Genomic DNA, 16,661 nt, shown 5'->3' with positions numbered 1-16,661 from the left:
TTACAAGGGGACACCAGTATCGATTGGTGAGGGACAATGCAAGGTTATGGTGTCGCAGGGAATTTTTCTCCAATAGGGTTGTTAATAAATGGAATAGCTTACCCCCGGAGGTAGTAAATTGTAACACAATTGACACGTTTAAAAAGAAATACGATAAACATGTTGGGGTAAATCGGGAAGCTATCCATTCTTAGAATAAGACAACCATAAGTATGCTTTATGGGCATTGTATAATATTTTATCACGTGTATATATTGTTTATAACTTGTGTTAATTGCATTTTTAATTGGGTTGCTGTATTTTTGAAACATATGACAACCATATTTTTATGGGCATCTTTTTATCAGCCACCTCGTTGGGCATTTTGCCTGTTGTGGTGTTGTATTTGTATTTGTATTTGTATTTGTATTAGTGACAGATAAGATAATTCAGAAAAAATTTAAATAGACTTTAATTTGTGAAGGAAATTTATTTAGAATTATTTGTTCCAACCATTTTTGGCAAAACTTTTGGCATTTCACAGAAAAATCACTCCTTATATTTCAGATATAGTTAGTTTTTAGTTCTGCTCCATTTTCAAAATTTCTGCTCCAAAAGTGAAAGTTTGCTGCTTCAAAATGGATGAGGAACGCTTGCACCCCTGCAATGGGTAAAATTGTCTAGACTCTTCCCTCTTTGGGACACCAATGATTGATGTTGATGATGAAAATCATACCATATTTTACAGGACAGATTAATTTTTCCCATATTATCCAGCTCTCAAGGCACAATGTATATAAAATATGCAATTAGGTGAACTCTTATTTTTCAGTTATTAATTGTAGAAAAAGTTTACATGCTTCACACTTTACTAAATATGGTATCGGATACATCATTAGCATTCAAGTGTGTTGTGTACTATGTTTGAAGTAAAAACTTTTCAACTACTACTAGGTGAAATATTATAAATTATTGAAAAACAGTCTGATGAGTATCTGTTGTTTCAGTTTTTTAAATTCTTTGTTCATTTATTAGTTTTTTTTTGTAAGGAACAAAGAGTGGTTTTTATCACACAAATACACCAACCCTACGTAGTCGAGTCATTTTTGGCCAGACCTGCTGAGCACAAGTAAAAATAGACTTGAAGGGCTGGGGCACAATGATGATGCCAGTTCATATATATATAAGTGAAAAACTCTTTTGCAGACACAAAAGTGGCTTAATCCGTATAAGAGTGGTAACCATGAAAGAGGGTTTTGTTATTGAATATTTAAAAAAAACCCATAATTAGTTTTTGGCTGTAACTGAGGGGTTTCACTGTGCATGTATAATGTACATATTAGTCAGCCCTTCATCATTGATGCCTGATGTGCTCCCCTCTCCATGACCCTTGACCCTGTATCTCTGCCCAATGCTATTGAAGAGTTATTCATTGCTGATTTATAATTTATAGGGCTTGGATTTTTATGCCCCTAAAGATGAAATGCTGTTGCTGATCAATAAATTCAGGTTTTTTTAACCTATCAGCAATGACGCTTCATCTTTAGGGTATAAAAATCTGAGCTCTAATAATTTATAATGTTCATATTTAGATGTTAAACTTAAAACAATGCTGACATAATTTATGAAAACTACAAACATTTCACAGTAATTTAATCACAATTTTCATCAAAACTTACAAATTGCAATCATAGGTCTATACCTCAAATTTCTTATATCTCAAAGTAATTTTCATTTCTTCAAGCATTTCAGAGTATTGAAGCTTAACTGCCATATACTTTTATTAAATTAACAAGAACTACTACTTTGTTCAAATCCAAAACCTTAGTTGCATGAGTTTTCAAACTTTAACCATAGAGATTTTCTCCTATTAATAAGCCTTGTCTGTTATAACATTTCACATTTTTAAGCATTTCATCCTCCTACATATGAAATTGTTTTATACATTATATTTCATGATGCTGTCACAAAGTTATGTGGATAAGTGGGACCTACAATAATTAGAGATAAATCAGGGTAAATTTTGTTTACAAATTCATATAAATATTACTTAGTTGCTATCAAAATGTGCACAAAAAAATCTATTTTGGGGTAAAAATTGCTATTAAAAATCTGTAGTTATATTACTGAACAGCATATTAAATTTAAAAAAAATTATTTTGATACAGATATAAATATAAATTCTTAAGTCACAAGATGCAAATCACCTAACAATGTGACTCAAAAAGAAAAATTAAAAGAACATGAAGAAATATTACAAAAAATTTTCATAAAAAAATATAGATGTCATGGAACTTAAATACAGAAACCCACATTAGGAATAACCTAAGAAACAAATAAAAATAAACTAAGAAAAACTTAAAAAGGATCATACACAGCCAGATGCAGATCCAGGATTGTGTGTGTTGAGGGGCATATGTAAGTTTGTTGGATCATCCTTTATTTTACAGGACAGACCAATTTTTCTTTATATTGTTTGCTCTTGGGGAGGGAGGGGATGGGCAATTGCTCTCATTTTTCCCCACTGTAACTGTTCCTGTACACAGCCCATAAAAGTATGGTTGTTCTCTAAATGTGAATAGCTCTTCTATTTTTCCCTGCTTATCATGTTTAATTGTGAGGGCAAGCTATTCCATGCATTTAACAACCCTTTAGGATAAAAACTCCCTGAAGCCCAACAACCTAGAATTATTCTTAACCAATTATCCTGTCCTCGTAACCTCCATTTGATGATTTGGTTGATGTGTGTAACAATATTTCTATTTTTTTCCATACCTTAAAAATCTTAAATCATTGATTGATATTTTGATATCTCCCAGACACCTCTGCTCTTTCGATGTAAACATATTAAAAGAATGAAGTCTCTCTTCTTTCTTCATAGCTTTAATTAATTTCACTTTTAAGCTCATTAATTTCATATCATTTGCGAATGAGCTGACAATCCAATCGATAACTTAACCCAGTTTATCAATAAAAAGTGAAAAAATTATGGAACATAGAACATTTCTTTGTAGGATTTCACTAGTGACTCCCATGTAATCAGTAAATTCTCTGTTCACCATGACCGCTGCTGTGGTGGTCAAGTGGTCATAGTGATGGACTAGCATCGCGAGGATCCGGGTTCGAACCCCACCGGCGCCACAGTGGTGGTCGGCTGAAGTTGGTTTTCTGTGGTTCCCAACTTCAAGGCACGAATGCGAGCCGATCTCCCCATTAAAAAGTCTCGCCACAGAGAGCAACAGGCCTACAACGTTACAAATATTCAATCATTACACTTCACTCACAATTTGAAGTATAGATGGCAGCACTGAAATATCATACACAACGCTAGCTACACACTCAGACTGTTAGGTGCACTCACTTTGTTCCAGACTCTGCCACGAAGCTGGGCTGGAAGAGATCTCGGCAAGGAGATAAGTCCAGTGGCAGAGACCCTGGCGTTCATTCATTCATTGTTCACCATGACCCGCTGTAACCTATTCTGCAACCAAGAATCTGCCCAATTCACTAGTTGCAGTGTTGGACCCAATCCTTTTGGAAATCCAGGTAGACAACATCCACATTTTTGTTTTGCCTATAGCCTGTCACATGATCATAGAAGCAAAGGATGTTGATTACACACAAATTTCTTTTCCTAAACCCTTGTTTATCCATCAATAAATTATTATCCTCTATCCAGTCTACATATATTACATCCCCACCCAATTTATATTACATCTTTTTTCAAACCGAGCACAGCTCTGGTTAAAAGCATACAGATATTTCACTCATTCTGCAAATGTACAGTAAGAGAGACTGAACACTAAAGAAAATGACATTTGGACCAATGTTTTTCCTACGATTTTTTTATCTTCGGTGTAAAAATAAAGTGAAATGCCACTATAGTAATACACCATATATTATTATGTAAATATATTGATTTTGCTTGTGCTGAAGCATTTTGTCATTTACAGTTACTTGTGCAGCTTGAAGAGAAAACACTGCTGTAACCCTTGCAATCTTCAAAACATGCTTTATAATTGAAGCAGATGTATTGTTTGGAACAGGGTTTGACAAATTGGAAAAAATATATTTGACACAAGCATTCTTAAGAGCCAAGCATTTGTTTTCCTGAAAGGAATGGCTCACAATAATTTTTTCCACTTCTTAGAAAGATGGTTATTCCCTTCCCATGTTGGTAGACACATTGACATAAACTCCAAAAATTTTCATAACTCAAATTTAGTAATCACACTTTGAAAATTTTTGGCTCAAATAATAATTTTTCAGTCACCATGGTGACCTGGCACATGAAGTTCATTAATCGCTAGTTTGGAATCTCCAGCTACTTGCAAATAACAAAGGATGATATTGAATATAATGAAGTTTTATTTATGATTTTCTGTTTCTCAGAATTAATGTACAGGGAAAAATTTTAAAAACAACAAAAAATGATAGCATCTATACATTATAATATATATTATAATATTATTTATCAAGAAATTTTGTGTGTGTGTTTGTTTTTTTTTTTTTTTTTGCATATTGTGTTGGCTTTCTACCTGAATAGGATGAAAACACGCTCGAGAAGCATGTTTGCAAACTTGAACAGTAAGTGTATTCATCTATAACTTTCAGCATGAATTGAAAATGTTGATCGAGTTTGTTGAGCATGTATATTGAAAAACAAGCTTTGTGTTGTGCATGCAAATTCACATTTGTACACTCTGTTTTATGCAATTCTATATTGTAATTGTTTGATTATTTTAACCCTTTAACTCTCTTTAAATTCTAAGATGGCCTAGATAGGAAGTATGGGTATGTTTTGAATTTGTGAAGGGTGAAAGAAACTGAAAAATCTCATCAAAGGCCAAAACATGAAAAACAAGTCTAAGTCACATAGAAAAGTGAGGAGAAAAAGAGTAAAAAGGGGGAAAAAAGGAGAATAAAGAGTAGTCAAAACTTGAATGAGTCTACTTTGAGCAAAAAAAAAAAAACCGGCTGTAAAAGAATTAAGTGGCATTGACGAGATCTCACCTCCGTAAAAGCCTCTTAATTTAACATTTACAAGCCTAGATATTTTGCAAAGTTGATTTTTCAATGAAATACTTTTTCCTATATCTCTTAGTTTTCACCTGCTGAAAATGGGAAGAAAGCTTACTTCATTAAAAAAACATATAGCATTTTGAAGAGGGTTTAGTGATTTCTGTTGTCATTTGAAGGGTTAAATTCATTCAAGCTTGAGATTGTAAGATTTTTTGATGGAAGCAATGTCAGCATTGTAATTTCTGGAAAAAAGACATGGCTTATATATAGGTTTAAAAGTTATTTTTGATACTTGCAGCTAATTCAAAGCTATAGCCTATACAACAATTTTTTTTTCTAATGTTTCATTTAGTTTTAATGAGAATTTTTTTTATGTATTTCTTTTTAAAACTACTTGGAAAATTAAGTGTTATTATTCCAAAATAATGTCTAATGCGCCATGTAAACCATGATGTCACACTAATCTAATTTCTGGGTTCCTGGAATTAGCTTGTTGGTAAAACTTGGGTTCTTTTTGAGTAAAAATCCTTCTCTTAGTTAATTAAATTTAGTTTTTTTTCATCATTCATTGGTACTACTATTAATCAAACGGATATATATATATTTTAAAAACACATACAGTCAAAAGGTTCACTGTAAAAAGTTTATTTTACCAGTTTAACTAGGTATAATTACTTTTATTGCTTTTTTTAATTACTACACTTACTCGCTCTAGGTATTTATTCTAGATGAGGTATAATAATGTCATTGTGAAAATATTTCCCTATACACCAGTGTTTCCCAAAGTGGGCAGTATCGTTCCCTTTGGGACAAGAATAATTAAGAATACAGTACAGAATCACATGAGATCGTTCAGGAAATGGGGCAATGAACAACAAGTTTAGGAATCTATGCCTACACCAGTGGTTTCCAAACATTTCGAAGCATAACTTCCCCTTTTGACAAGAATTTTAAACAGCGACCCCCCACATGGAGTGACCATGTGTTCTGGAATTTTGGGACATTCCTAACTTTTTCTTTTTGCTAATCTAAAAGTGCTTTTTTTAACTTGTTTGCCTTGGTTTCAATTTGCATAATTAATGGTAAATTAAATGAAACTATTTTCTAATATTTACTTGGCAAAACTGTTTGATTATGGAATTTCAAACTACCTATATGCTTTTAGTTTTGAATCCTGTGGAAAGTGTCATCAACACAGCCTCCTGTTAGGATGAAATGCTTATATTGGGGATCTTAATGTGCAAAGTGGATAACTTGTTACCCTAACTCAGGGTAGGGCCATCTTAAGAGTAACGGGCTCCCAGGCCAAGTGATTTTTCAGATTCCCTACCTGGCAAATTTGCATGCTTACTCTTGAGAATTTCCAGATCTCATTTTTGTGAGACCCCACCTCTTCTCTTGAAGCCCCGAGTGGGCCCCATGCATTAACACTGGGAAGATGGATTGTGAGAGTATACCTAGAAAGAATAGAGTTATAACATAAAAAACAAAGGGTGAAACCACTGGCCTGTTAATATATTTTGTTTTTATCTAACACTCAAAGCATTCTGTACAAATCACCTCTCGATGCACATTTGCCGCACACTGGTTTTTTGCATTGCGTACAAGATTTAAGTGTTTTATTGAGTATGCAGTTCCTTCTCACTTGGCATTTCTGTCGTTTTTTGTCTCCATCAATAGGTGTTTTGCATCTTATCACATTTTGAATTGTAGTTTTCAAGTTGAAATACTCAGCACGGAGTTCTTCACATAACTGCAATATGTAAGTTTTCCGAGTGTTCTTTTTTCCTGTCACTTGTTGGTACAAAATCCAAGCATTTATCACTGACATATCCAAAATGTTAGAAAATACATGCATTGTCCAGCATCAACTTCCAGTCTTGGTCGTGTATAATCGCAACATTTGATCCACGATGTCGACTCCATATTTAGTTTCGTTATTATAGGCAACTGTTTCTGGGGTCTTTTTTCCGACAAGGTATCATTTCTCACGATTTTACGTTTCTTATTTCTCAATGGCGTTCGATTTTGTACCAATGGATGCACCACTGGAGAAATAATTTTATTTTGATTTAAATCTTCGTCATCAGAACCGCTACTTGCTTCTCAACAGTTCAGCATAGGGTAGATCTCATGCTCTTCTGCACTTTCATCATCACTGTTTCTAGAGTTTCTCACATCTAATCTTTGCAACTCCTGGAGTATTTCTTCTTCAGTAAATATACGTTTTTTCGCCATTTCTAAACTGCTTGAAATGGTCACATGCACTCAAATTTTCTACGTCCCAGGACAAACAATTTATCGGATAATATGGAAAGAATGCTTGGCAAAAACCAAAAATTACACACCTGCTGACGGACACTTGCAGATGAGAATGGGAGAAAAAGAAAGGTCACACGGAAGGTCAAATGCAAAAATGACTTCCAGAAGGATTATAAGCTACTTAAAAATCAATTGTGACAATGACAGTAGTATTTACAGCATAATGTGCTATGTGCATAATGTGTAATATAAGGAAGGGTCAAAATGACCCCCTTCCGTCTTTCTGGGTATTATCCGCTGGTATCTTCGTTGTTGAAAAAGATAATGAAAAAACTTTTGTATACAATAAGAACATGTTAAGTCAGGAAAAGTCGAGAAATTTCAGGTGGTTCGGTTTATTCTTAGCAGAGATATGCAAGCTTAAACAGTGTGCAGCGTCATAATGACCCCCCTTCCGTCTTTCTAGTGTTAAGATGGCACTGACTCCTCAAGGTCACCATTACCAGACCCAGGGTAAAAAATTCTTGGGTTGCTTTTGTAGAATGAATTATTTTTTCAATTAAAATAATATTTCTTACAGAGCTGCCAACTCTCCCGATTTAGGCGGGAGACTCCGGATTTTTCATCCTTCCTCCCGCTCTCCGGATTTGTTAAAATTTCTCCGGATTTTGGCAGAAAATTAAATTATACGCGAGCTTTCACGTTGTCGTGGCATCAATGATTACCATCATTAGGGAAAACACCCATAGAGGACAGCCGTAGTCATTTCCATCGAGCGGCCTTAAAAAAGTCTCTGTGACAGCATTTAAGCAACTGGCAAAGACACGTTTTCGTAGCGTGTATTGGCAATCATTTATCAGGGGCATGACCTTGGTTGCCGAAATTCCTGTATAATCATTATTGTATTCCATTAACAGCCATGCGGTAAACACGTTTTTACATCGACAGCTTTGTAATTTGAATTTTTTAAAATCGTTTCTTCCTATTAAACATCTTCGGAAAGAAAATATAAAACTTTAAGCTATATAAAGCTTTTAAGAGTTCATATACCCGAGATTAGCATTCGCTGATGGCATGCACGAAAGGAAACACTTATACTTTATGAACAGTATGTAGATGTGATTTCTCCATTCTGCATGGAATTATATTCTGCTCAGGGGCAATGCAGAACCTGCCTTGGGGGGGGGGGAAGAATGTAACTTTTTCTTAATTGATTAAAAAAAAAAAATTTTTTTGAGCAAATTTTTTTTGATCGAGTCTATGAGTGTCGGGGGGGGGGTACCCCCCTCGGGAGAATCTCTGGATTTTTGGATTTCAAATGTTAGCACGTCTGTTCTTATTATAGTGAGCACTTGGTGAAGTCATGTCTGTCAGTGGTTCTGTCCAAAATTATGAACACACACTTGCAATATGGGTATTGTTGGATTTGTCTTAAAGATGCATACCTCCTCCCCATAATATTTTTGAGCGTTAATAGTGCATAATCTGAAGCATAGACATTTCCTCTTTATAGTCAGACATTATTTATCATTCTGTAATTTCAATTTTAAAAATTATATAATTTTGAAATTGGATGATACTTTTTGAATCACCTTGTATAAGTACTAACTTGATATATTGATTATTGTACATGTAGAATTTGATAAAATTACATTGTATGAAAAAATTTATATTAAGTAGCTCACACACACACCCAAGAGAGTTAAGACATTTTTTAGTTTTGCACATATGTTCATCCGAGGTACAAAAAATAAATTTATAATTGTTATATATAGGAACTTTATACTTTTGAAAACTTCTTGTGGCTCCCTAGTTTCAACGTGCGACTCACAGTTTGGGAACCACTGCTCCACACAATGGTTCTAGGAAAAAATGTCATTATAAAACTTATAAAAAACCAATTAACATTGAGGAATTAACACATCAACGTAATAAAACAAAAACAAATAGTATTTAATTAATTTAGGTGCAATATGTATTTGTGCTGATAAGGGTTTCTGTAGGCTTTCATTATTTTACCAGTTTGGCTCATCACAGAAAATAATTTTTTAGCAAAATGGAAGAACAAGTTACCTAAATTGGAATTCCGTTTGGCAACAATGGTAAAATGAGACATTTCTTCATGATTTTTGCAAAGTGGTGATCAAAAGCAAAAACCCTGATAATGGCATTTTCAATTGCTATTATCATTCAAAATTGATAGCTGTATGTGATTCACAAATAAAATTCTCAAGTTATATACAAATTTAGGACAAGACTATGAAATGAAAAAATGTGCTATATTTATCCCATGCAACATCCCCCCCCCCAAGCTGCCCCCACAAGGGTGGGGCTGACAGGGCCTGGGATGATTGTCATCATTTTTTGTTTTTTCACACGATAAATTAACTGTAGAGTGGCCCCGTGAAAAGGCTGGCATGGGGGTGTGCTAAAGGTCCCACCCTAGGGGCCCTACTCCAAGATGTGGGGCCATGCTGCTTGGATTCAATAGCATTTCCAGCCATGAAAGAGAATGCAAGAAATATATGTACAAACTGTCCTTTTTCAGGTTTGACTCAAGGCAGTGTTTTCCTATGACCAGTCTGGTTCTGCTCATGATTTGCTATTAATAATTCAATATCAAAACACTTTACCATAAAAATGAATGAAATAAAACTGATATCTTGAACATAAAAGTTTAAAAAATATATATAAGACTGAAAAATCACTTCAGAGAGAGAGAGAACACTGGGTTCCATTTTCAAAAAAATAAAATTTTTCAAGTTGAAATGGCCATAACATTATGGTGTGATTTTTCTTTTGCACAAAGAGGACATCTATAGTTTTCTAAGGCTAAAATGGGGTATGGAATGAATATTTCACATGAGATGAAGTTTATTATTATTATGTTATTATATATGCAATATTTCTTTTGGGCTTATACTAATGTTGACTCATGTTCATATTGAATAAATAAGTGAATATTTATGTGTGTACAGATTTGTGAAAGTTTCAGTTTTTTTATTTTGCATTGTATGTGCAAATTTGGTATTTCAGGTTGGAAAACTCCATGAAAAAACTATATAAAGATGTCAAAAAATATGAGGATGTTATTATTCGTAAGATTTTAATTTTCTTTATATTCGAAATTCTGTTTTTTTTTAAATTTGAAAAGTAATCATACTAATAGTACTTGAAAGATCATAGTGTTCATAAACTTTTTACTGATATAAGGTTTATTGATAAATTTGCTTCATCTTTATCAGTTTAATTAGATAAATTTTGGAATAATTGAAAAGGTTTTTCTATAGTTGCCTATTCCTGAACACACACCCCCCCCCCCCCCCCGCGTGCATGCGTGTGCACAGTGATAACAGGAACAGAATAATTGAGTAGGTTGCTGAATACAGTCAAAATGTTTTCGTTAATGCTCAATGTTCCAGTTATAAATTTAATGTGCTAAAGGTCGCAATGCACAACAGTGTTGCCAAGGACTACAAGAGGCTTGCAATTCATCTTCATTGCCTTATCTAACAGCAACAAGGTGGGTAAGAGAACTGAAGCTGAAATGCCAATCAGTCAGTTGGCATTACTGCAAAGAACTCAACAGTTTGTGGCAGACTACCACCAATGTGAAAGCTATGGTGATTCTTGCCTATGATTGGGATGGTGTTATCGTAAAGCATCACTCAAAAGTTTTTTGTTTATTTTTGCAAAACAATCTGCGAGCAGCTCTGAGAAGAAAATGCCGACACTTTATGCGTAACCCACTCATCATTCTGCATGAGAATTCAAGGCTGCATGCATCTAGAGCTGTGTCTGATTTGTTTAATTGCTGGGACTAGAAAGTGCTCTACCAACCCCCATAATCACCGGATTAAGGTCCCTGTGACTTTGACATAATCTCTAAGATGAAGGCATCACTTTGTAGGATTCCTGGCCTAAGGCCGGTATTACACTATAAAAGTTTCCTAAAAGTCCTTTTATAAAACTTGAAAAATTACACAGGTAAGCTTATTGGTTGCATTTGCTGGAATGTAACGTATGAGCTTCATAGGTTGGATATTTTAAGTTTTATAAAAGGGATTTTATCAAAATTTTATAGCGTAAATCGGCCTAAGTTTTTCTAGTTTTTTCAAGAACTTCTGTAAAACTTTTATAGTGTAATCTCTGCCTTAGGAATTTTCGTGCATTTTAGAAATAATGAGGGATATCTGTATTATATATTTGTATTTTATTAATGAATTTGGATGTTTCATGTTTCAGTTAGCTGTTTCATGGCCATAACCAGGAGAGATTTTAAGGATCAGTCCCACTACCTTCAAAATGTGATGCTATGTTTGATATACATAAGCTGTGTTCACATTTATATGTCTGTAGTATCAGTTTAACTCTGTTTCACTGAAATAAACTTCTGGCTATGGTGTTGACCTGTTGATATCCAAAATTTTTGAATAATCTCCCTTTTCTCCCTTTTTAATTAAATGTGATGAAAATGACAATATCTTAATGGTGTGGCATCATGGATTTTCTATTTTTTTTCAAGAGTCAAGTGAGTGTGAAAAACGAATGACTAATGATCTATCAAACAGCTTATTAAGCCAAGAAGAAGAACAACTTAGAATTTTAATGGAAGAGTGGCATTCATTTATCTCTCAAGCTACCTCAGTTAATGAAGATTTGGTATGAATTTATAGAAAAATCAGTCATTAATATATGTTGTTTTGGTGCACACTGAAGTGTGCTATTAAATCTTGTAATCATGTGCAAATGCACCTTTAGGATTGTATTTTACCTTGTTCTAATTCCACATTTTTAGTTTTGAAAAGTAATGAAAGGTAAACAAACACAAATTATACAAAAGTATATATGGTTAATTTAATTATTCAAGAGGTAATAATGGGAGGTAATAAAGTAATTGGGGCTGAAAAAAAATCATTGTTGTTATTTCAGTTGTCATAACTTTTTGTAAACAAACCACTGGAATATACACTACCAGAAATTAAAAATGCAACACCTTGAACACGTTGTGGTTTATATTTGAAATTTTTACCAGAGATAGTAAATATGTAGATGAATTCATATGAAATGATCACAAAATCATAAGGAAATATACTTTATTTCATGTTCTACAGAGGGCTCATTCCATAACAATTGACCAAAAAAAAAAAAAAAAAAAAATTGAAAGTCAGTTGCATGACCAACACTCAGATTTTCTTTAAATTCAGTACAGGTACTGTCAAGGTATGAAAATGCCAGAATTTTCAATGACCTGCTGTGTATTTGTGGAGCTACATGAATTAAAATTTTTTGACAGAAACAAAACTATTGAAAAAACCAAAAAAATAATTTCACTAAAGACAGTATATATATATATACCGAGATGTGAAATTGATATTTTTATACAGTCTTTCCTGCCCTCAAACTTCCAATCAGAAAGTTGCTGCCCTGCCTCCCCTGAGCCCAACAAAAAAAAATTCCATGTTTCCAAGTGCAACATTTGCTGTGGTTTCAGATAATGCTGAAAATGAGAGAAAGAGCAGCGCATGAGGCATAGAATGAGCTTGTCCATTAGTTCATGCATTTCTTCCCCTCATTTTCAGCTATTTTTGAATTTGAATATCTCTACAAATATTGCACTTAGAAACATGGGATTTTTTTTTGGACTCGAGAGAGACAGTGTAACAACTTTCTAAGAAAGTTAGATACGATATGGCGGGAGGGCTATATAAAAAATTAAATTCCCTTATAAAAAATTAGATTTGTATCTTGGTATATATACATATACAACTCCTACTGAAATAAATGACACATCGAAGATGGGCATAATGCAGTCCCTTGACGATCACAAAGTAGTTCTATATGTATGTCCATTTTTGGTTATCTTTATGCATTTTTGTCTTGTCTTCTGTCTTTCTTTTGTATTTTGTAACGTGTTGTCCAAAAAAAAAAAAACTTTTTCGTAATTGAAAGCATGGTTCTCTATAGTTAACAGTTTAAGAGTTATTTGAAGTGACTTAAGTTTCCATTTATATGCAGAAATATACTAGGTGCTTCACGGGAGAAAAAAGTAAGTGGGAGAGATGCCGTGACAGGGTAGTTAAGGGGGCCCACAGAGAGTTTAAAAATTTGGATGTTAAGAAATAAAGCTTTTATACAAAATTTTGTGGGGGGAAAATGTGTCTACTTCTAGAGCCCATAGACCCTGGACCATCTTGATGCATGGGCTCATCCAGGGTGGAGGGGGCCTTCATGTCTATTGGAGGCCTACATGATGAGATATGGTATTATCATCCTAGAGAGAGAGGTGAGAGTAAGCATATAAATATGTAACCTAAGTTGTTACTTCAAGCTATGTATAGTCCCCATAACATAGCTTTTCTTGGGGAACCATGATGTTCAGACAGCCCTGCATAGAACCCCCCCCCCCCCCCAGAAGGAATCTCACAGAAATCTAGCTCATGGTAGGCGCGGATCCAGGGTGATGTATAGGGTAGGGTCTTATGTTCCTCATATTCTACAGGACAGACCAATTTTTCCCCCATGTTAATTTGGCTCTTGGTAGAGGTGATCCCCCCCCCCCCGATTCTTGCTTGGCCCAGGGGTCCACAAATCGACCTTATTTATAAAAAATTCTGTTCATTATAAATTTAGTTTTATATTCGCTTTTAACTAAATTCAATTTAGTGAGAAAGAAGGGTTTCTCTTGGATTGGGTAAGACCTGGATAAGACAGGAGGGGGGAGGGGGTGTCACAAGAAAGAAATATGGTCCAAAGGAGACCATGGGCTAAAAAAGATTAAGAAACACTATCCTAGAAGATTCAAAAATCAATAATTTTAATTACATCTCAGAGCAAGGCTGTAATTCAGATTTATGTTGGGGGGGAGGGGAGGGGCAAGTATGATTTTTCTGCCCCTACCAAAGTAAAGTTTGATAGGTTTTCAGGTTTTTTGGCTGACGTGAAATACATGGATGTTCGCCACTCGTGCGAACAAAACGTCGGAAGACAAAAACTGTATTTCATGTCGGCCAAAAAAATCTGAAAACTCTTAAATTTAATTCTAATTTACTCGATGGCCACGAAAGCCTTTTTTGTTTCACTAAAGTTTGATGATTTTTATAACATTTGCCGCCCAGGGCAGTTACCGTCTCCCCCCCCCCCAAGTTCTGGCTGTGACTCAGAGAATTGTTCTTTACAATAAGAGAAAGGTATTACTAATTTTTACTAATTAACTAATTTTAATAATTTATTAATCAGCAATTTTTTGATTAAGATTGTTTGTGATAATTTTTTACAAAAGAATTTTAATTTTTAAATTCTTCCAGTATATTATTTTTGGGAGGTTCCAACTGTCACAGCAAGATTTAGCCATTATGTGTCCAGAGAGATTTTTCCCCATCGAATTTAGTATTGTTCCAATCATGGGAATAATAAATGTAAAACTGAAGTAGTTGAGTTAGCATGTCCAAATTCAGGATTAAAAAGTTTCTCTAAAGATGTTAAATATTTGCTATTTCATTTTAATTTCTTTTTCTGACAATAACAATAAAAACTGCTCGAAGAGACATGAAAGTGCTTTAGGTGTGATAACTTCATTTAGAACTGGCAAATTTTTAAATTCAAAATTTTATATGTCCTGAGAAGTCTGGATTTTAGGTATTCCACTGCACTTTTTCCATTAATAAAATATTTCAGGTCTTGTGTACTAATTATTTTGTTGCTATTGTTATGCTAAGATGCTACTTTTCATGGTTATATAACTTTGCTTGCTACTTAATTTTTTTATGCTATATGATTTAACAACATGTTTTAATGGTTCTAAGTTCTCATTTATTATAGAGTAATTTTTTATTTCAAAAAAGAAATTTATTCACTTTCACTTATACAAGATGAGAAAAAAAAGAGGGAAAAATATGTGCACAACATATTATAGACTGAAGTAATTTTTGATACACTGAGTTACTTATGAGTTGACAAGGGGTAACTTGGTCACCCGTACTCAAAACATACAATGAAGCTAAAACTAAAAATCAATATTGAAATTAGTATTGCTATGTTAAATGCACGAAAAAAAGACATGTATGAAAAAAAATACATATATATGTAAATGGCAAATCAAGAAAATACATGTACTGAGTATAAAAAATAGAGGTGGCGGGCAGGTATTTATTTATAAGGTAGGTAAAAAAATAAGCAAATCGCTTCGGTGAAACACAATCAAAATGTATAAATTTATGTCTGAGTATTAAAATAAGTTTCAATATATGGTATGTTAGCAATGTATTATTGAAGTCATTGTTTAAAAGCAGGAAACAGTGTTATATTTTGCCATTCAATAGGTAAAATGTTATAAATTTTAGGAAAAATATGTAAAAAAAATATTTGCTAAAAATATTTTTTCTATGTGAGGAAATCTCGGACCACATGAGATCGTCTCAAGGAAACATTCGATTTTGGTGGGCAAAGATTTTTGTTTTTGTGCAGAAAAATTACTGCTTGTCGTCGACAAGGATATATTTATTATATAAAGAAATGTCATTTTTGAAGTTTAGTATCCTAAAAACTTGTGAAATTTGAATTGAATACTTATAATTGGTAATAAGTTAGTCTTATAATCACAGCCCCGTGTAAGTAGACTGTATTGTAATAATGAATGAACCCAGGCATAATAAACAAAGCTCAAGAAAGTATGATGAACTTTCTTTCTTCGTAAATGATAAAACTTATACAAGAAAAATCTTTATCAAGAAAAATTTATTCAACATGAGATTTTCATCTATATATATAAAAACGAATGTATGTCTGTCTGTCTCTGTCCTTTATGCATTACTAAACCATTCATCCGATCGCCATGAAACTTTGGGAAGTTGTTGAGTACACTCCCGGGAAGGTTTCTGGCATAGTATATCTATCTTACGATAGGTGGCGTGCGTCGAAGGTTCCTGGCATAGTTGTGTAGCGGGTGCTAAACAGCGGCGATTTATATGTTTTATTTTTATAATCATTATTTAACAGTTTTAAATCATTTTTTTATTGATTTATATATTATATTTGATTATTATGTATTATATACATATTGATTTATTAAAAAAAAGAAATATTTAAAATATAACAAAAATCATCGAGCTTGGTGATACAACAATAAGATAATCAGTACGAAAAAAGTAACTTCCGAAGAAATCAAGTTGAGGTGTCAATAAATATTTTGTTTATAAACATAAAAGGAGTAATAATTAATTATGACTATCATGTTCATCTAGCAATAATACCCCGTGCTACCCAAGTTTTCTTCAGTAACTGGGAGGATTGGAAGAGTGACAAACCATTACAAAGGAATAAACTGTTATACGGGCAGCATTGAAGAAGAGGCAAACAATCGTAAAGGCATATGCATGTCTGAAACTCATTTTTTGAGA

At 33.6% G+C, this 16,661-nt stretch overlaps 1 protein-coding gene across 8 annotated transcripts in view; it reads left to right on the top strand.

The window, feature by feature from the left end:
- The window catches only part of LOC149085508 (bridging integrator 3-like), a 42,383-nt gene that overhangs the window by 8,687 nt on the left and 17,035 nt on the right, over positions 1 to 16,661 (top strand). For 4 of the 8 annotated variants that reach the window (XM_089233562.1, XM_089233561.1, XM_089233560.1 and 1 more), the window contains exons 4-6: positions 4,526 to 4,566; positions 10,300 to 10,361; positions 11,789 to 11,925. In XM_089233562.1, the coding sequence (XP_089089688.1) occupies positions 4,526 to 4,566; positions 10,300 to 10,361; positions 11,789 to 11,925 (240 nt within the window). Of the gene's footprint in view, positions 1 to 4,525; positions 4,567 to 6,681; positions 6,764 to 10,299; positions 10,362 to 11,788; positions 11,926 to 16,661 lie in introns of all 8 variants that reach the window. The other 4 variants (XM_089233566.1, XM_089233565.1, XM_089233564.1 and 1 more) reach the window with 2 other exon arrangements.

Source organism: Pholcus phalangioides, unplaced genomic scaffold, assembly GCF_987345545.1.
Source record: "Pholcus phalangioides strain wild (caught in Gottingen) unplaced genomic scaffold, Ppha-v1.0 ptg000007l_1, whole genome shotgun sequence".
NCBI lineage: Eukaryota > Metazoa > Arthropoda > Arachnida > Araneae > Pholcidae > Pholcus > Pholcus phalangioides.
Note: the sequence above shows the minus strand (reverse complement) of the source record. Positions and strands in the feature narration are given on the sequence as shown.